Source organism: Silene latifolia, chromosome Y (assembly GCF_048544455.1).
Source record: "Silene latifolia isolate original U9 population chromosome Y, ASM4854445v1, whole genome shotgun sequence".
Lineage (NCBI taxonomy): Eukaryota > Viridiplantae > Streptophyta > Magnoliopsida > Caryophyllales > Caryophyllaceae > Silene > Silene latifolia.
In genome coordinates, this window is record NC_133538.1 from 376,518,075 (window position 1) to 376,540,984 (window position 22,910).

At 41.2% G+C, this 22,910-nt stretch overlaps 1 protein-coding gene across 1 annotated transcript; it reads right to left on the reverse strand.

The window, feature by feature from the left end:
• Nucleotides 1-19,362: 19,362 nt before the first annotated feature.
• On the reverse strand, nt 19,363-21,581 carry LOC141631897 (uncharacterized). The gene is made up of 6 exons (XM_074444507.1): nt 21,400-21,581; nt 21,232-21,295; nt 20,997-21,119; nt 20,712-20,804; nt 20,008-20,105; nt 19,363-19,723 (listed from the first exon to the last, which is right to left on the reverse strand). Exons 1-6 carry the CDS (start codon nt 21,579-21,581, stop codon nt 19,363-19,365), a joined length of 921 nt encoding a protein of 306 aa, XP_074300608.1.
• Between the last annotated feature and the right edge of the window lie 1,329 nt (nt 21,582-22,910).

Genomic DNA, 22,910 nt, shown 5'->3' on the forward strand with positions numbered 1-22,910 from the left:
GATAGGAGCTGTGGTCAAACGCTCCTTTAATGTTTGGAACGCCTTTTCACAACTCTCATCCCAACGAAACCTATTCTCTTTCCTCATCAACGCTGTCATAGGTCTAGCTATCTTGGAGAAATCTTTCACGAACCGTCTGTAGTATCCAGCTAAACCCAAGAAACTCCTAATCTCAGCGACATTCTTTGGTGCTTCCCACTTTGTCACTGCCTCAATCTTTGCCGGATCCACAGCTACTCCCTTCTTAGAGATCACATGCCCCAGAAAATCAACTTTCTCCAACCAGAACTCACACTTGGACAGTTTAGCATACAACTCATGGTCCCTCAACGTCTGCAACACGATCCTCAGATGCTCTGCATGCTCTTCCTTAGTCTTAGAGTAGACTAAGATGTCATCGATGAACACCACCACGAACTTGTCCAAAAACTGTCTGAAGATTCTGTTCATCAAATCCATAAACACGGTCGGTGCGTTAGATAATCCAAACGGCATCACCACATACTCATAGTGACCATACCTCGACGTGAAAGCCGTCTTTGGTATGTCCACCTCTCTAATCTTCACCTGATGGTACCCCGACCTCAAATCAATCTTGGAAAAGACTGATGCACCACTCAACTGATCAAACAGGTCATCTATCCTTGGCAAAGGATACTTGTTCTTCACCGTCACTCGGTTCAGCTCTCTGTAATCTATGCATAACCTCAAACTCCCATCCTTCTTCTTCACGAAAAGAACTGGTGCTCCCCACGGCGATACACTAGGTCTAATATATCCCTTCTCTATCAGATCATCTAACTGGCTTCTGAGCTCCTCCATCTCTTTAGGACCCATCCGGTACGGTGCCTTAGAGATTGGCCCCGTCCCCGGTTTCAACTCAACGGTGAAATCTATCTCCCTCTTCGGTGGTAACCCCGGAATCTCGTCAGGAAAAACATTAGCAAACTCTCCCACCACTGGTATCTCGCCAACTGTCGGACTCTCTATCCGGTCATCTCTCACATGGCACAAGATCAAAGGACATCCCTTCCTCAGATAAGACTTCAACGTGATAGCTGCAATCAACTTAACTTTGGGTTTGACTAAAAACCTACGATAAGACACACTAATACCCTTAGGCCCTCTCAAAGACACTTTCTTTTGATGACAGTCTATCTTAGCTTTATACTTTCCCAGCCAATCCATCCCGACTATCATCTCAAAACCGTTAAAAGGAAACTCTAGCAAGTCTACTGGTAGGTCGACTTGCTCAACTATCATAGACACATCCCTAAACAACCTCCCACAAGATACAGACTCCCCCGAAGGTATAAAAACTTTCTCACTTACAGACTCATAAACTCTCAAACCCAACCTTTTAACATGACTCGATGATACAAACGACTGGGAAGCCCCCAAATCAAACAAATCAAAGGTATGAATACCGTTAACAAGAAAGGTACCGGTGATAACATGTGCATCCTCCTCACCGCTTTCTTGTCCATCATGAACACCTTTCCATCGGTCTTCATCCACCTCCCGACAAGATCTTGGCTGATGTGGCCGGCTTAGCACCCGACCCCTGATTGTTGTTGTTGTTGTTCGTAGCTGGTTTCTGATAAGAATTACCGCCGTTGCGGTTACCTCCACTCTGATAGCTCTGGCTCCCCCGGTTATACCATGACCTACTTGGTCTGTTGCTCGCATAACTCTGTGCCAGTCCCTGAGAATAACTTCCCCGACCCGTCCCCTGAAAAGCTCCAGGCACACTCGTGCACTCATGTCTCTTGTGGCCGACACCGCCACAGCCAAAGCAAGTCATACCCCAACTCATTCTTTGCTACCCCCACGGCCACGCCCGAAGGAAGCCCCAAAGACTAAACCCCGACCAAAGAAAACCCCTTAGCTTGATTGTGGTTGCCTTTTGTTATGACTAGATTGGCCACCACCCTCACTCTCAGCCTTTCTTTTCTCAACACCAGACCTCTCCTGAGCCAACTCCACTAACCTCTCAGCCCTCCCAGCTCTCTCATAAGCGTCCTTAACATCAGTAAGGACTCCTACAGTAGCTTATCCATGATCCTAGGGGTCAACCCCTCTCAAACCTCGGCGCATTCTCATCACTCAATCCTATGTCCTCGCATACCTAGACTTCTCATTAAATCGCTTATAGTACTCGCCACGGACATGTCGGATGTCATCTTGAACCCATCGAACTCCTCCCTCAGCTTGCTTCTCACATGCTCTGGCACAAACTCTTTTCTCATAGCCCTACGGAACTCATCCCAAGGTATAGCAGGTAAGCCTTGGTTAGCATACATCTCTCTGGCACTCACTTTCACCTTATCCCACCACTCACCAGTGCCTCTCTCGGATAGAACGCACTTGCTCTACTCTCATCTCATCGGACAATGAACCAGGTCCAAGATATTCTCCATCTCACGATGCCAGTTGTCAAGAAGGTTTGGTTCTCCGGTCCCTTTGTACTCCTTTGGGTTGAACCTAGCTATGTAAAGGCTGATCTTAAAGTGATCAACCTCCTTATCCTTATTCACTTTATTTAAGGCCTCCGTAAGAGCATCCTGGTGCTCCAACATCTTAACAATATCATCCGTATTCATGGACTCAGCTCTCGCATAGTAAGCGTTTCTCTTAGGCGGCATCTTGAAGCTATATATAAGAAAGGGTAGCATAAACACATGTACTAAACCTCAAAACACGAAAACAGGCTACCCAGGTGCTACTCGATCGAGTGTCCCAACCTACTCGATCGAGTAAGAGGCTACTCGATCGAGTGCCTCCCATACTCGATCGAGTACCTCGACTCCAGAACACAAACAGACCTTATGACCTCTAACATACTCGACCGAGTAGCCAGGCTACTCGATCGAGTGACCCCCTACTCGATCGAGTACCCTAGTTACTCGATCGAGTACCCTAAAACTCGATTCGGTCGTAAAACGTCAAAACCCACCCGATCAAGTCAGTCCCACTCGATCGAGTCATGCTAACTCGAATATGCTACCCGCATGCTATAACATATTCTAACATGTAAAACAACTTATAAACACGATATCATTTCTTAATTATGCATACTATGCTACTCAACTGCTCATGCGATTAACAAACAATTATATCATGTTATTAATGCCACATAGTAATCACTCAACATGCTTCTCATTCCAACACAGTTCTATATATATATATATCTCTTCAATTTCATTCATATTCTCAACTTCTACTTCAAACATCCAACATTTACAACACACCTCATCACATCCACACACCAGCGAACAAACAACACATATGACTTAACAGATATTCCCCCCATGTGACCGGTTCAAAATTGTAGGGCGAGTTCGCGACTTTAGGACGTCTCCCAAGCCTTTGCATTAGCTCCTACAACCTTTACCCCGGGTTCATTTTAATTGACTCCCTATATTCATTGGGTTCATTGGTTACAGGTTTCAGGATCGTCGCTCTGATACCATTTTGTAACACCCCCATACTCCAAGTGCCTTACCAGGACCACTCAGGTATAAGGACGTTGCCATATCGGTTACCCGAGGCAATGATAATCAAATAAACAATAATGAAATGATATTTAAATAGTAATACTTTAGCTAAAGGTTACAATCCAAAAACCAAACCAAATACTAATACATGTTCTCAAAACGGCTGTCTACTAAACTAACTGAAATGTATATGAAAACTACTAAACTACAGCGGAAGACTTCTATCATCTGATCGTGGCAATCCCAGCTATCCCAGTACTCATGTCATACCTGCTCAATATCTGCTCACCATCCCCGAATGGATCACCGCAGGTTTTAAAACATTAACCCGGGTCAGTACTATTTACACAAGAGGTATAATCAACAATACAGTAACCAACACAACTCAAACAATCATACACGATCAAGCACTCCACTCCATCTCCGTCTCCGATCGTCCACCCCCGACCACCCCGCTGGGGGACCGCAGCCGTTCCCACCTAAGCCCCGCTCATCATACCGAGCGATAACCCTGTCCTATTAATGTGCACATCCCCTTCCGTGGCGGGTTCCACGAAGGGCGAAACTAGGGCGTGAAGCCACTCCCGCAAGTGACTCCACTCAGCCGAGAACGCATCTCGAGAACCACAGACAAACAATCACAATCACAATCACAACATCGTCTGAATCAACCAATTATACTAATTACAGCACAACACCACACCACATGTAAGTAATACTGAGTAGAGAAACCCTACCTGGAAAGCACAATTGTCGAGACGATCTCACAAACAAGTCAAAAAGCTTCCTCTACGAATCCTCCTCCTTACAAGCACATAATTACTACTATGCACATAACACAACAAAATCCCCAATTCCCAATATTAGGGTTTAACTAACTTTGACGAAATACAATAAAAACGGTATAAAGGTCTTACCCTCGACGCAAGGATTACAACGGTGTAAAGACAAGTGAAATCCGACCTTCCAAGCTCCGGGATTTGTTAACAATGCGATTAAGGTAATGAACGTAGTTTGCTTTCTCTTCTCACAGTGATTTAGGTTTTAGAAAAGTGATTAGAATGAATGACGAAAAGATTATATACCTTAATCGCATAATTAACGAAACCCGAGAAAACAATCCCCGTAAACCGGCTACTCGATCGAGTAGCCCAGGTAATCGATCGAGTACCCCCTACTCGATCGAGTATCGTAGTTACTCGATCGAGTACCCAACAGGTCAGAAACTATTTTATTTCGCAAAACCCCCTTACTCGACAGAGTAAGGCCTACTCGATAGAGTACCCCAAGACTCATAAATACGGAGTATTACACACTCGATCGAGTAAGTTGGTTTATACGGGTTTTACCGAGTTTGATAGCAACATGTTAAAAGATTATATAAACCTTTCCGTCAGTATTCTTTTACCTCTTTACTTATTCTAAAACCTTTAAAAGAGAAAAGCAAACAACGTAAGATCCTTCTCTCACATTGCTATCAAATCCAAGGGAATAGATTCGTCGGATTTCAGAGTTCTTTATTTCGTTGAGGACCATCGCGTTGTGGGTAAGATCCTAGTTGAGTCACTTGCGGGAGTGGCTTCACGCCCTTGATTCGCCCCTTGTAGTTCCCGTCACAAGGAGGATGTGCATATTAAGGAACTTGGGTTTTCGCTTGGAGTTGATGAGCTGGGATTTGGTGGGAACGACTGCGATCCCCCCACTGGCGGTGTGGAATATCTGTTGTGATAGATATTCTGACAGAGCTACACACTTTAGTGTGTAGTCAGGTGATTGGTGATGTGACGGTGTTGGAGATTGTGATTGTGTATCTGTTGTTATTTATCCTATATTATTTATGTAGTAACTGACCCCGTTTAAATGTTTTAAAAACTGTAGTGATCCATTCGGGGGTGGTGAGCAGTTGTCTAGGAGGTATACTGTGGATACGCGCGGGATTAGCTGGGGATGGAGTCGCCACGAGTCTGATAGTAGTCTTCCGCTGTGTTATCATAATACTTTTGTTACTTTAGTTGTATTTTGGTTTTAGAACAGTTGTACATTACTTTACAGTCGGTTTTTATGTAATCACTGTAAACTTATTTATCTAAAGTATGTTCTTTTATGGTCAATTTGATATACATTACCTTGGGTAACCAAGATGGTAGAACTTCCATGCATTAGGTGATCTTGGTAAGGCACCTTGGTGTATGAGGGTGTTACAAAGTGGTATCAGAGCGACGATTTTGGAACCTGTAACTAATGAGCCCAATGAATATAGAGAGTCAAATTAAAATAAACCTAGGTAGGTGTTGTTAGGAGCTAATGCAAAGACATGGGAGACGTCCTAAAGTCGCGAACTCGCCCTACAACTTTAAACCGGTCACTATGGAGTGTCATGGGATCGCTACCTGATTAATGTTGTTTCATATGCATGTGTTGGATGAAGTGTGTGGTTGAATGGTTGAATCGGTTGGAAAAGATGGAAGTAGTAATTGCATGAGGATATGGGATTTATGTTGGAGCATGTTCATGTGACGAAGTGAATTTATGATGGGGTCATATTAGTAACATGTGATTAGGGTATGTGATGTTATATATATTTATGTTATTGTTTTTACGTAAAGTTATAAAATAAAAGCATGTGGGTAGTACATGATTGATAAGTTGAATATTGTATGAGCATGATGGGTTCTATTGCTTGGGTTTTTTAGATAGTAACATGTGATTACGAATACTGGTTTTATGAGTATTGAGTTGTTTTTGTTCACTTTGTTGTTGTTTAAGTTGTTGGGAGGAAAGACTCAAGTAGTTATGTTGTCCGATTATAGAGAAGTTGTCTTTAAACTGTTATAACTTGAGATTAATAAGTGATATTGATGTCCTTCCACTTGGAGGTTATAGCTTGTTCGTTTACGATTCTAACAATAGGTCACATGCCCAAAATGACCAAGAAACGGGTGAGATATGACCGTTTTACGAAAATTGGATAGTGCTGAGAACTGCGTAGGGTACTCGATCGAGTAGCCCTTACTCGATCGAGTGCACCTCTTGTTACTCGATCGAGTACCCCTTACTCGATCGAGTAGCCCTGGTAATTTATTATACGTACTTCTGACCTTCACCTACTCGATCGAGTAGGCTGTACTCGATCTAGTGACCCCTGTTTTGGGTCATATGCTTATCTTTTTACCTCGTCGCATATCTTATTTAATTGAAGGGTGTTCTTTTGCTTCTTTATGCATTTTTTTACATATGTGTTGGTCTTGATGCATAAGTTACCTAATCTTATGGTGTAAGAGTAGCACCTTATGATGGGTATGAGTTTGGTGGGGAGGACATGAGTTATATGTGGTTGTGATGGATAGTGGAAAAAGAAAAGGGAGGTTAATGAGCTTATTGAGGCATGGAGCATGTTTTATGAGATTGGTGAATGATATGATTGCGAGTTTGGGTAATGTAAGGTACGTGTATATGGGCAAGGGGTGATGTAAGTGTAGGGAACGTGAGAATGAAAAGGATGAGATGCGGGATGCGAATAGTGGTAAATTGGAGGGAGATGGTTAGGATTGTGTTGGGTAAGAATATATGTGATGGAAGGTCATTATAGAGGGTTGAAACGAATGGTATAGAGTGAGATCGAATTATGCCGCAATGTGTAGGTAGTGGGCGAGTTTGGGAATTTGTTTCATCAAGAGGTGAAACTAGTGTGTGATTTCCTTGGGCAATTAACGGTATGAAATAAGTTTTGGTTTCTAGAGGCAAAAAAACGAAAAAAAAAAAGTTTAAGAGTAAACTTTGCTTGTGTGGACGGATTGGTGACAAGTGTGAGTGATAGCATGATGATAGGAGATCCATGGTAAGAAAGAGTCAGATGGTACTGATATGAAATAAAGGGATTTGAGTTTTAGAGCAATGAGAAGGTAACCGGAGCACTAAAGAGTAAGGTAAAAGGAATAAGAAGTTGAATTGTTAATTGATTTTGTGGAGTGTAAAAAAAAGAATGAGGGGAGTAAACTAGGAGAATGTTGACCGGAGTTATGTGGCATCGAGATGTATGATACTATCATGAGGATGTGAGTTAATGGTTATATAGGAGTTTCAGGACAACATCTTAGCCATGAGTTTCAAGGAATTAAGGGGAGTAAAAGTTGGTAGAGTATTTGCACGATATGAGATTTTGAGGGTGAGTTAGGTGACAATACAATTAAGGATAGAATTGGAATGAATGTTGAGGTAATTTTGTTATACTTAGAGGTGAGTGTAAGAGATTTGTTATACGAACAGTGGTGGTGTTGTGGTGTTGTCGCTAGTGGTTAAGGGCGATGATTAATAGGAAAGGTAGCCATTTTAAACAGGTTGATTTTGTAGAAGCCGGATTGGTATGTATGGTTGTGAGGGGGTATACGATGTGATTATAGGAGGCAGTTTCTAGTACTTAGGTATTAATGGTATGGTTACATTTCTTAGGAGGTGATACTTATGCGAATGGGAGAATGTGTTATGAAGGGCATGCGTGTTAAGCTCGGGTGAGAGATAACCTTTATCAAGTGGTAACTTACTTGATCAGGATTGACTAGTTGGATGTGATTACGGGTCTATGATGTGTATAAATGTTTGTATGAGGTTCTGACCTCACGAGAAGTAGTATCGTGTGATAGTTATAAAGTTGTTACCTGAGTGTTCTGCGTCATATGTTGTGTACGGTAACCTAATAAGATGATATTCAAAAAGTAATAGTTTGGGTGATCTGTGATGGCTAGGTATATTTGTATGTGTATTCATGATATATGTAAATGATAGTGTGATGTTCCAATCACATGAGTAATGGTATGAATGATATTCATAAGGTTATTATCTGTTTATTCCATATGATTTTTTGCATTGTGATCTAGTAGAGCGGTTTTAAGAGAGTTTTCTTGTCAGGGAAGTTGTACTGAGTCAGTGTTTAAGGGATTGTATAAGTTGCGATGACAATCGATGTGGTTGTTGTGCCTCGGGTGGCGATCCGGGCACAGTACTTCGTGTTGTGATGCGGGTATTTTTGCGCTGCGGTGCGGCTGTTGGTGGTGGTGTTGCGATGCCGTCATCGGTTGTGGTGGAGTAGGTGGGATACTTATGAGATGAACTTTCAAAAGTGTATAACGGTTACGTAGATTGTTGTTTTGTTTAATGTTGTTTCCTGCGAGTTTCGGTTTGGACATATAGACGGTTGTTTTGTTTATTGATCTTTCTTACTAGTTTCAGCTTGGGAGTGAGGGTAGAGTATAATATGAAAGAGAGTTGCGTATGTTTCCGTTGTTGTCATGATATAGTAATATTCTGTTGATGGGACACAGTTTCAAGAGGTTATTGAAGTACTTTTGAACTTCTTTTAGAGGAGGCATTGGTTGACATAGTTGTGGCAAGAGATCTCTGGAACGTGTATGCTGAGCTATAAGCGGCAAGTGGTTCATAATATTTATTGAGACAGTGAGTATAGGGTGTTGGGAATTAGTATTATGTTAAGTTATGGGTTAGTTTTGCGGTAATAAAAGAAAAGAACTTGAGGATCTAGTGTGAGTGTGTGTAATAAGCGTGGATCGTGAGTTATGCTTTTGGAGATAGGTGCTTTATATAGAGAGGTATGTCGTTTTACGGTAATGTGGAAGAGTTGGAGTACTGGTTATGCTAAGGATTTTGTGATATAGGTTAAGTTGGGTGCCGAATGATTTGAGTTATGAATTGTTAGAGAGAGAGAGAGAGAGAGAGAGAGAACCCTAGATATAGAATGGTTGTAGGTGTAAAGGTTATAGTCGGTTATCGTTGACATGCGGTGGTGATGAAGATTGGGAAGTATAGCAAAGGATTTAGTATTAGTGGGTTACGAGGACGTAACCTTTATCTTAAGAGGAGTAGGATGCGACGAAGAGAGCTTGATGGTTGTACATGTTGCATTATATTTGGAAGTTTAAGCCTTTGAGCGTTGGTGTAGAATAATGGATGGATTTATGTTGTGGTTGATAGTATTAAAGGTAATGGCAGTGCTTGTAGTAGTATGTCGTTTATAAGTGTAAGAATACTTTGATAGTGTTGACAGTTGGGTGATGATGTTTATGAGTGTGAGTAAACTTCGAGGACGAAGTTCTTTTTAAGGGTGGTAGAATGTAATATTCCATTTGGTGGGTGATCTTTCTTGGTGGATTGTCTTGATATTGGATTTTCTAGTGGATAATATGTTAGTGATACGGAGCTAGCGGTGTGTGGATGGTATTTAGTAGTGTATGGAGTTAGTGTCGAGAGACTATAATGTAGTTGATATGATATAGTGAGCCATGTTGTGGAGGTAGGCATAGTTGGTGGAGTTGGTGTTAAGAGTTCGTATTTTATAGGTTGGGTTTGAACTTCGGGGACGAAGTTCGTTTTTAAGGAGGAAAGACTGTAATACTACGGTTTTATGTGCTGTTGGGTACTCTATCGAGTAGGGCTTACTCTGTCGAGTAAGTGAGTGTTGCGTGCGAAACAGTGTACTGCTGATGGGTACTCGATCGAGTAAGTGGGTTACTCGATCGAGTAGGAGGTACTCGATCGAGTAAGTGACTTACTCGATCGAGCAAGTTGGTTTATACGGGTTTTGCCGTGTTTGATAGCAATGTGTGAAAAGTTTAAATAAACCTTTCCGTCAGTATTCTTTTACCTCTTTACTTATTCTAAAACCTTTAAAAGAGAAAAGCAAACAACGTAAGATCCTTCTCTCGCATTGCTAACAAATCCAAGGGGATAGAGTCGTCGGATTTTAGAGTTCTTTATACCGTTGAGACCGTCGCGTTGTGGGTAAGATCCTAGTACAGTTTTTATATTATCTTGTTGATTTTGGTTGAAACCCTAATTGGGTAATTTGGGGGTTTTGGAAGTATTTTGATAATAGATAGTGATTGTACGATTTTGTGATTGATAGGAGGTGATTTTATAGAGTAACGTTTCTAATTAGCTGATTGTGACGATCTTGGTGATTGCTTTTCCAGGTAGGGTTTCTCTACTCAGTTATTGTATAAATGATTTTAAGATGGTTGTTTGGTTGATTGGCATGATGATTATATCGTAATTGGTATTGGCATTGTTCTACATTTATATTGTGATTGGTTGTGGTTGATTGTCTATGGTTCTCGAGGTGCGCCCTCGGCTGAGTGGAGTCACTTGCGGGAGTGGCTTCACGCCCTTGATTCGCCCCTTGTGGTTCCCGTCACAAGGGGGTGTGCACATTAAGGAACTTGGGTTTTTGCTAAGAGTTAATGAACGGGGATTTGGTGGGAACGGCTGTGGTCCCCACTGGCGGTGTGGAATATCTGTTGCGATGGATATTCTGGCAGGGCTACACACTTTAGTGTGTAGTCAGGTGATTGGTGATGTGACGGTGTTGGCGATTGTGATTGTGTATCTGTTGTTGTTTATCCTATATTATTTATGCAGTAACTGACCCCGTCTAAATGTTTTAAAAACTGTGGTGATCCATTCGGGGGAGGTGGGCAGTTGTCTAGCAGGTATACTGTGGATACGCGCGGGATTAGCTGGGGATGGAGTCGCCACGAGTCTGATAGTATTCTTCCACTGTGTAATAATAAAACTTTTGTTACTTTAGTTGTATTTTGGTTTTAGAACAGTTGTACTTTACTTTACAGTCGGTTTTGATGTAATCACTTTAAACTTATTTATCTAAAGTATGTTCTTTTATGGTCAATTTGATATACATTGCCTCGGGTAACCAAAATGGTAGCACTTCCATGCATTAGGTGGTCTTGGTAAGGCACCTTGGTGTATTGGGGTGTTACACATGATCCACAACAACAGAAGGCGCAAAGCTAGCAACAAAGCATAGCGAATAGAGCGAACGCCCGTTAGAGCGTATAACCACTGCCTCTAACTTGTCGGAGCATATAACCACTGCCTCTAGCTGATGGAGTGCATAACCACTGCCTCCAAGGTACTATGTATAGCGTATAACCACAACTTGTATGTCTAAGACCTGGCCAGACTTTCGGTGCAATAACTGTACACCGAACGACACTCGTGAACCAGAGTGTATAACCTATGCCTCTGGCTAGTTTCGAACACAGACCAAAATAAATCGCGCATCAACGGGTGGCGTTAGTTCATTCCGATAGTATATAACCGGTACTACCGTCATCTATTCATACTAGCAAACAACAAATGCACATTATAAATGACTCTACCAACATGGGTGAACAACATCACGACTCAACTCATAGGATAGTATAACTGACTATTATACTTATCATATGAACAAGGATATGTAATGACATATGCAAACATACCGTTATATAATAACAACTAGACATCACATAACATACGATACAAGTATTACCGATCAAAGTTACAGTAACCTTAATTGTAACATTAACTCTGGGTGTGAGGTTATACTAACCTCGACTATAACTTCAACCTATATAACCCTGAGGTTATACTAACCTCAACCATAACCTTGACACGAAACTCAAAGTTATATTAGTTCCAACCATAACCTTGAGCCATAGTCTCAGGGTACGTTAGTTCCAGCCATAACCCTAACTCGTAGTCCAAAGTTATAGTAGCATTAGCTATAACCTTGATTTTTATTACCAAGGTTATACCTCAAACAGCCATAATTTGAGTCATAACGTAAAGTTGTACTAGTTTCAGCCATAGCTTTGAGCCATATTCTCAAGGATATACTAACTTCAGCTATAACCCTACGTACCACTCTTGGCCGCACGGTCAAGCCGCCTTTAGGGTTTCACTCGTGAACCCTAGTAGCATATAAGACACCAATATTAACGCATAAACATTATACATCAAGTAATTAAGGCATTAAAACATATACAAACATAATTAATCATGATAATAAACAATCTAACAAGAACTAATTATACAAATCAATCATTAAATCATGTAATCACATCAAATGGCATAAACACAATTAAAAGAGAAACACCTAGTTACCTTTTTAGCGATTAATTCTCAAGATCTTCGTCCATGATATAGATATCTTCTCCAGGAGCGGTCTCCACGCCTTCAAACAAAACTATAAAAACTACGCGAAAAACATGAAACTTACTACGAGGATAGATAGATCCAAAGAGTAGGATCAATCTAGGCACGAAAGATGATGAAGAGAGGAGGAAGAAAAGGGCGTACGAGACCCTAAAGGGGAAGAGGCACACGGCTCCAAGAGGAAAAGAGAGGAAAGAAAATTAGGTTTACGATTTTATGAGAACTATGAGAAAAGAAAAGTAAGGGTTTGGTTTTCCTTCTTATTTATAATAAAAACTCATGGGTTTAAACCAACCTTAGGCCTAAACCTCCACCCATATACTCCAACCTCACGTGAAGCACAAGAAACGAGTGGGTCTTCGCACTTCGAGCCCAACGAGCCAAAAGACAAGAGAAGGATATTTTTACGGAAACTAAAATACAAAATATAGGAAAATAAAATAAAATAAATATATTACAATCCAACCACCTAAAAACAAGTTTCGTCCTCGAAACTGGATAAGAGAACTATCTCAATCGAAGAGATGCGGATACTTCTCTCTCATCGATGCTTCGGTTTCCCAAGTCTCCTGCTCGAACTTCTGAATCCTCCACAGCACCCGAGCCAAAGTTACACCCTTATTCCTTAACCTCTTTTCCTGATGTTCCAAAATATGAACAGGTCTTTCCTCATAAGTCAGGTTAGGCTTAACTTCGATCACATCAGCTTGTAGAATGATACTGTTGTTTAGTACCAAAATTAAATACCTAAGTACTACTAACAGAAGTCAGCGGTAAGTAGGGTTTATCTCCACAGGGAGGCGGTGACTATCTACTTGTTAATTCAGTCTGTCTACGGTCACAATTTGGGGGTTTGAGTAATTTAACTAAACTCATAAAAGTAAGGGTCGAGAGAAGATAAAGAGAGAGACAACTAGGATTGTCGGGTCATGAATGAATGTCAGATAATTGCAGCTAAGGTCGCAGATCGGTCGCTTGTATCGGTCTAAGGGGCAACGAATATCTCCTTCCGGTCTCAATTCGCCCTAAAACACTATTAGCGTAGCTTCCACCCTCACTAAAGCATCCTAATGTTCACTTCAGGTCTCACCCCTTCCAACCTTTCGGTCTAGGTTAAGGCATACCAAATCAATTAGCTAAATGCATCGATTCAAGCAGCTAATTACAGTTAATTGCAGTGATTAACAACAAAGACATGATAGCAACTAAAGACCTATAAACCTAATTAGGAACTAACAACAGTTCATTGAAACCCCTAAATCCTAGCGGGAGAATTATCTATGCATAATGATAAATAAATCAAGAGCGAAAGATATGGAAATAATAAACATCGCAAATTAAATAGAGAGTAAAGAGAGGATTACAGATTAGGATCCAGAAAATAGAGAGAAAAGCAACGTTCAACAATAAGAAAAGGGAAAAGTATTGCATGAAGTGATGCCAAAATCTCATATCGTCTTTCCTATTTATAGGAAAGACAATTATTAAACATAGAATACGAAATTAAACTAAAAAGCCCGAGCCCATTAGCGAGTTACTCGATCGAACAGTTTAGAACTGCTCGATCGAACACATTCATGGCAAAACCTCTCGATCGGGTAAACAGACCACTCGATCGAGGAACTCCAAATATGCACATCTCGATCGAACAGAAAATCCATTCGATCGAGATCTTCTTCTCTTAAAACCACTCGATTAAACCACTCGATCGATCGGAAAATCATTCGATCGAGGACTTGCCACTGCACCAGGTCGTGTTCTTCACTTGGTTAGCTTCCGAGACTCCTTCACGCACCCAAGACAGTAGTATTTCCGCTCCAAATCCACTCATCCTCCAAATGCAAGCAAAAAGGACAATAAAAGGCTCGATTCCGCTACTCTCAGGTCCATTCTTGCAAATAAAGCAAAACAAACCAAAGTAGAATATTCGGGGCATTTCGTAGCATAAAACTACGATAATCGCATAGAAATACGTGCATAAAAGGCTTATAAAGACTATATAAAATGCACGTATCAAATCCCCCCAAACCAAACCTTTGCTTATCCCCAAGCAAACTAAATGCAAACTAAATACAACTAATGGAACGGGACCAACTCATCAGCCACAAATTATCCACCCAAACCAATTTAATGCAACAACTAACAGAGTAGCAATAGGTAAGTGCAAACGAGTTAAATCAATGTCTCAAACTACTGAACCGTCGACCTTGCAAGACTCATAAATATCGGACTTTCACAGGCCGCTTATCACACAAATTAGGCACAAGGTGAGTATATAAGTAAGAGATAGAAAGAAGTAAAGACACTCAACTAACTTGACCTATAAGAACATGCATGCTGTCTAACATGAATAAAGTCTCTACAACCGTACATATGCATTCTAACCAACTAATGACCAAGACACATGCCGAGTACTTACATTTGGGTAAGTGAGGTAATGGGTATGAAGGGGCTAAAATGAATTTGGAGATGTGGAGTTAATAGCAAAGCTAGCAACAACGGATCCAAATTTGGAAACACTTCCCAACTTCATACTCAATATAAATCAACGCAAAACAGTGCTAACTTGCAGCACACAACTCACTAACCACCATATAATCGTCAACTCCCCATAAGATAAAAATATAGCATGGGATTGTAAATCATAACATAATATATATTCTTAGCTCATGATTTTTCGCAATTTGTTTTTTCATATCTTTTTTCAATTTTTCACAACTTTTTCTTCATCATTTTTTTCATTCCCTTCAATTTTCCACCAACTTCTCAACCAGAAATGTAACCATATTGCAATGAAACATTTTCAACAGCTACTATTACTAGCTCGGCTAGGGTAGGCAAAATTATAGATTATAGCTATATAGGACAAAATGGGCAATTTGGCTATGTGGAGCTCATGGATAGAATGAAATAAAGGGAACCGCCTCTCCTAGCATGTGTCACCAACCATAGACCGAATGCATACAGGTATCAAGCAGACTGAATTCATGTTTATGCAAATTGATGTTACATGCCTTATAGAGAGTACTACTCACATCCTATATGAAACTGGTCATGAATGTCACTAGTTTATTAAGCTCTAAACCTTAGAATGTAAATGTAGCTTGCCAATATAAGAGTCAAGTCTATTCGTTCAGATAAGAGTGAAACAAAAACTCGTAGATTATGCACATTACCATGCCAACAGAATGTCAAGAGTATGCAAGGTAAGGGTAAAAGGACTCAAAGTAGCGTAAAAGTTCAACGTTCCGACTCAACCTAAATACATAAATAAACGTGAAATTTTTTAATTTTCTATGGAGTTTTTTTAATTTTTATGAGATTTTTGAATTTTATACGCATAGACAACAATGCATACAAAAAGTAAACGTGATAACAGATATGCAATAGAAACAACATGCAGACACAGATATGGATGCATAACCTCCCCAAACCAAACCGTACAATGCCCTCATTGTACTCAAAAATAAGGAAAGGAAACGCAAACTAAAAAGGAGAGAGCGGAAAACTCACAAGAATACGCGAAATAGGGACCTCCCCAAACCAGCCAGCAAAACGGGAGGTCGCTAATAGCTGCATATCAACATCACAGGAAGCGAATCAAAATAGAAGTACTCGATCGAAATGATACAATAATCTATCGAGTGACCTGGGCATCTAAGCAGTTCGATTGGGGAAGTAGGGCTCTCGATTGAAAAATCCTCTTTTGCAGGCACTCGATCGAAAGGAGTAGATGTTCGATCGAGTGAAATCAGCAACAAAAGGGTTCGATCGAGTATAAAAAGTACTCGATCGAGCCATCCACGTTAGATTCCTGCAAAGATACAATAAACAACCCGTGGAGCCAACAAAACAAGCTAACTGTTCCAGTCTATGGTTTAAAAACCAATTATTACATACGCAACAGAAACTTAAAAGTAAATTAACTAAAAATTCAAACTCCGGGTTGCCTCCCGGACAGCGCTAGTTTCAGACAGGTCCCAGCTCGACCATCTTTTCTTCAGCCAGCCTTTCCAATTGAGCCCAGTCAAAACAGCTCAAAGCACGTAGCAGCCGATCAAATAACTGTGCATGTGCTACACAAAACTGTAAGTAGCACCATAATAGAATAATATTATGGTAAATTGACATGTGCATCCCTTTAAGCCTAACGAATTTCCTATGACAGCTCCCAAATTTATCCACAAAATAATTCTGCCCTCCAGCTACGGGCGGAATATAAAAGCTCAAATTAACCGTCGGTGGAAAATAAGAGAGCTTAGGAGCATTTAAAAGAAATCTAAGGTATCGTCTTAGCTTAACGAATTTTCGATGACAAATATGGTGAAAAATTATTAGCTTATTATGCCCAACTGGGAGGGGGTAGAGTGTTGAAATATAAATCATAAGTCATATGAGGTAGTGTACTATTAGTCATAGTAATAATCATAAAGTTATCGTTAATTACCTCAGGTCGGTCGCTCATAACGTCGGAATCATTGATAAAAGAATATATTACCTCTTCCGTGCTAGGAATATCTCCTAACTCAGCTACCTTCTCGTTCCCCTCCTTTATGGGTTCTGTCCCGTTTATTGCAGCCTCTAGAGCGTCCAACTCGGCTTTCCAAATGGGGGATTCACCATATCCATTGTCTTCGTCCAAATCGTCATTCAAAATGGACCAAAGTGACATGTCATTACTCTCCATGGCCATTATGGTCGATCGAGAAAAGATGGAACTCGATCGAAAGATTTCCTCTTGAATATCACTCAATCGAACACAGAGATCTGCTCGATCGAGGTCTTCCTCATAATAGTTGTTTGATCAAGATGTATTTTATGTTCGATCAAACACTTCCTCATAAAATCCACTCGATCGAACACTGTGACTAATTCGATCGAGTGTTTGTTGCTGTGCAGCACGGAAATCTTCGTAGCTTGCTTCATTTTCAGATAGACCTTCGTACTCCGAGTCATACAAACCATCAATATCGATAGGCAACTCGGGTCCTTCATGGGAAAGACAACTCTCTGCTTGCCTAAAGTTCGTCCCAGCGGCTAACTGAGCTATTTGAGACTCAAGCTCATTGATTTGAGCTTCATTAAATCTATCATGTTCTTGCAATTGAAGTACAAGTGCCTTCACCAAAGATTTTAGTTCAGCAATCTCTTCTTTCTGTTTATCAAGAGGAGGAGCTTGTTGTTGCGGTGGCCAAAAAAATGGAGGCTTTTGATAGCCTCGTTGTTGAAATGGATGTGGCGGCACATATGCAAATGGATGACCAGCTTGTCTACGCTGCCTAAATGCATAAACTTCGTCGTTCCCTATCAAGCAAATAACGGCATTGTGCCCAGCGGTACCACATCTCTCACAATATACCACCTATCGTGCCATAGGATGGAACATAGGTGGAGGATCAAAGGTACTCAAGCCTTCCCTTTGATGATCTTTTACCTAGATCTGCTTAGGTAGGACCTGTAAGACCTATCAAAACAGCACTAGAGAAAAAGATGAGAACTGCCTCAAGGAATAAATCCCTTGAGGCTAAAGACAGACACAAATAAACAAGCAAATAAAATAGTTGCCTCCCCGGCAACAGCGCTAAAATTTGATACCGTCGTTTAGTACCAAAAATAATACCTAAGTACTGGTAAGTAGGGTCGATCTTCACGGGGAGGCGGTCACTATCTACTCGTTAATTCAGTCTTTTTGTGGTCACAATTTGGGGGTTTGAGTAATTTAACTAAACTAATAAAAGTAAGGGTCGAGAGAAGATAAAGAGAGAGAGAGAACTAGGATTGTCGGGTCATCAATGAATGTCAGATAATTGCAGCTAAGGTCACATATCGGTCGCTTGTATCGGTCTAAGGGGCAACGAATATCTCCTTCCGGTCTCACTTCGCCCTAAAAAACTATTAGCTTAGCTTCCTCCCTCACTAAAGCATCATAATGTTCACTGTAGGTCTCACCCCTTCCAACCTTCCGGTCTAGGTTAAGGCTTACCAAATCAATTAGCTAAATGCATCGATTCAAGCAGCTAATTACAGTTAATTGCAGTGATTAACAACAAATACATGATAGCAACGAAAGACCTGTAAACCTAATTAGCAACTAACAACAGTTCATTGAATCCCCTAAATCCTAGCGGGAGAATTAGCTATGCATAATGATAAATAAAACAAGAGCGAAATATAAGGAAATAATAAACATCGCAAATTAAATAGAGAGTAAAGAGAGGATTACAGATTAGGATCCGGAAAATAGAGAGAAAAGCAACGTTCAACAGTAAGAAAAGGGAAAAGTAATGTATGAAGTGATGCCAAAATCTCATATCGTCTTTCCTATTTATAGGAAAGACAATTATTAAACCTAGAATACGAAATTAAACTAAAAAGCCCGAGCCCATTAGCGAGTTACTCGATCGAATAGTTTAGAACTGCTCGATCAAACACATTCATGGCAAAACCTCTTGATCGAGTAAATAGACCACTCAATCAAGGAACTCCAAATATGCACATCTCGATCGAACAGAAAATCCATTCGATCGAGATCTTCTTCTCTTAAAACCACTCGATTGATCGGAAAATTTTTCGATCAAGGACTTGCCACTGCACCAGCTCGTGTTCTTCACTTGGTTAGCTTCCGAGACTCCTTCACGCACCCAAGACAGTAGTATTTCTGCTCTAAATCCACTCATCCTCCAAATGCAAGCAAAAAGGACAATAAAAGGCTCAATTCCGCTACTCTCAGGTCCATTCCTGCAAATAAAGCAAAACAAAACAAAGTAGAATATTCAGGACATTTCGTAGCATAAAACTACGAGAATCGCATAGAAATAAGTGCATAAAAGGCTTATAAAGACTACATAAAATGCACATATCATAGAACATGAGAAGGATCATTGCGATAACGACGCAACTGCAACACAAGAAAAACATCGTAAACCTTCGACAAATTCGGAGGCAAAGCCAACCTATAGGCTACCTCGCCAACTCTCTCGAGTATCATATAGGGGCCAATGTACTTAGAACTAAGCTTGCCCTTAATCCCAAATCTGTTGACACCTTTTATCGGCGAAACCTTAAGGAAAACCTTATCGCCAACCTTGAACTCAATCGGCTTACACCGCAAATCTGCATATGTCTTCTGTCGATCCTGAGCTGCCTTAAGCTTCTCACGAATCAACCTTACCTGCTCAATCGATTCCTGAACCAACTCCGGACCAAGAACAACTGCCTCACTGGAGTCGTCCCAAACAAAGGACTACGACACTTCCTTCAATAAAGTGCCTCAAACGGAGCCATCTGAATACTAGTTAGGTAACTGTTGTTGTAGAAGAACTCCACAAGCGGTAGACTCTTGTCCCAGGTAACTTGGAACTCCAAAGTACAAGCTCGCAACATATCCTCAAGCGTCGGAATGGTACGCTCAGTCTTACCATCAGTTTAATCATGAAAAGCCGTACTCATCTTAAGCTCACTGCCCAAAGCCAACTGCAGCTTCTTCCAAAACTGAGAACAGAACCTCGGATCACGATTGGAGATGATATCCTTAGAAACCCCATGAAGACGAATGATCTCACGCTTATAAGCATTTGCTAGCTCCTCGAGACTCCAAGTCTCCTTCATTGGAATAAAATGAGCGACCTTAGTCAAACGATCAACCACAACCCAAATCGCATTCATCCCTCTCGGCAAACCTATGACGAAATCCATCGAAATAGAATCCCATTTCTATGTGGGAATCTCCAAAGGTTGTAGTAAACAACCAGCTCTCTGATGTTCGAACTTGACCTTCTGAGAAATCAGGCAACGACTCACAAAATCGGCAATCACTTTCTTCATATTCGGCCACCAAAAACGTAGCTTCAGATCTTTGTAAATCTTATCACCACCGGGATGAATCGAATAGAGAGTACTATGAGCCTCCTTGAGAATCTTACATTTTAAGACCTCACAGTTAGGTACACACCAACGACCTTGAAATCGCAGACCATCATGAGGTCCAACATCGAAGCCCTTGGCGCGACCTCCACTTACAGCGACTCGAACTCCTTCTAGGAACTCATCCTCTCTTTGCTTAACTCGGATCTCATGAAGGATCTCGGGTTCAGCAACTATCGCACTCAAATCTAAAGTACCAGGAAGAACTACCTCAAGTCTCATCTTCTAGAACTCTCGACTCAAGTCATTAGGTAACACCATCATAGATCTCATAGAATGGCACACCTTGCGACTCAAAGCGTCAACAACTACGTTTACCTTACCCTCATGATACTGCAGCTCAACCTTATAGTCGTTAAGCAGCTCCAACCAACGTCTCTGCCTCATGTTAAGATCTCTCTGAGTGAAGATATACTTCAAGCTCTTATGATAAGTATAAATGTTGTAAGAGACTCCATACAAGTAGTGTCGCCACAGCTTAAGTTCAAACACCACTGCGGGTAACTCAAGATCGTGAGTCGGATAGTTCATCTCCTGAAATTTCAACTGACGGGAAGTATAAGCCACTACCTTACCCTTCTGCATCAAAACACAGCCCAAATTAGTTTTCAACGCATCGCAGTAGACATCAAACTCAACACCCTTTTCTGGTAGAGTCAACAAAGGAGCAGTAGTCAACCTCTTCTTCAACTTCTGGAAAGCAGCTTCACAAGCCTCAGTCCAAATGAACTTGGATTCCTTCTTCATTAACTGAGTCATCGGTCTTGCGTTCTTAGAGAAATCATGCACAAAACGACGATAGTACCCAGCAAGACCAAGAAAACTCCAAATCTCGTTGACATTCATCGGGCTCTCCCACTTGACCACAGCTTAAATCTTCGATGGATCAATCGTAACTCCATCGCCAGATATCACGTGACCTAAGAAAGTCACTTCCTTCGGCCAAAATGCACACTTAGAGAACTTAGCATACCAATTCTGCTTACGCAGAGTCTCCAAAATAACACGAAGATGACTCTCATGCTCAACCTCATCTCTCGAGTAAATCAGTATGTCGTCTATGAACAACATGACACTCTTATCCAAATACTCGCTGAAAGTGCGGTTCATCTGATCCATGAAAACTGTAGGTGCATTCGGCAACCCAAACGACATCACAACGAACTCAAAGTTACCATACCTCGAAGGAAAAGCAGTCTTAGAAATGTCCTCGTTCCTAACCGGAAATTGATAGTAACCGGACCTCGGATCGATCTTAGAGAACACACTAGCACCACGGAGCTGATCAAACAAATCCTCGATCTTTGGCAAAGGATACTTATTCTTGATGGTAACCTTATTCAGCTCACGGTAATCGATGCACAACCGCATACTACCATCTTTCTTCTTGATGAACAAAACTGGAGCACCGCACGACGAAGAACTCGGTCGGATAAAACCCTTATCGATCATCTCTTCAAGTTGCTTCTTAAGCTCTTATAACTCAGCTGGGCCATACGATAGGAAGTTTTCGAAATAGGACCAGTTCAATTCAAGAACTCAATCGAGAACTCTATCTCCCGCTCATGAGGAATACCAGGTAGATTGTCAGGAAAGACAACCGGAAACTCCTTAACCACAAGGATATTCTCCAACTTTGGCTCAGCTAAAACATATCGAACACTGCACAGATATATCCGATGACCCTTTCTACCCATGCTAACCATCTTCATAGCAGAAACCCACTTGACCGTAGGTGTAACTCTAACACCTTGATAAGAAACCCTCGATCCTGTAGGACTCTTAAGCATGATCTTATGTTCACGGGACTAAAACCTAGCATCATAACGAGCTAACAGTCCATGTCACTCTCCTATTTTGAATTGGACAAGATTGACATGAAGGATCGCCCTTGCAATACTGACAGGAACGTCCTTGAACAGAACGGAGCAAGAAACAATCTCACTTTTAGGAAGGGATATAGACGTATCAACGGATGATGAAGAAGTGAGTCCAGTACGATCGGAAAAGGATTTGGATACGAAGACATCGACGCACCTGTATCAAAAAGAACAAAAGTTGATAAAGAGTGAACCAGAAAATTACCCATAACCACATCTGGATTAGCATCTGCCTCTGCACGACTCATAACAAACACTCGATCGGGCTTCAGATCATCAACCTTAGGAGCATCAATCTTCGGCTTCTGGGGACAATCAACAACTTTGTGTCCCGGAGCTGTGCACGTGAAACATGTGATCGGAGAACCAGGAGCACAACTCGTACCCGGGTGGTAAGGCTTCCTGCATCTGAAACAGGTCATACCCTCCTTAGCTTGACTCTGATCATGCGGGATATACGGACGAGCCTCTAACTTCTACTTCTTCTGGGGAGCACGCACTAGGAGCAACATAAGGCCTCTTCACGAACTTATTCTTCGCACTCTCCCCAACCTCGGTAGCAAGGACAGATTCATAAATGCTGAGAGCAGGGTCATAAGCCTGC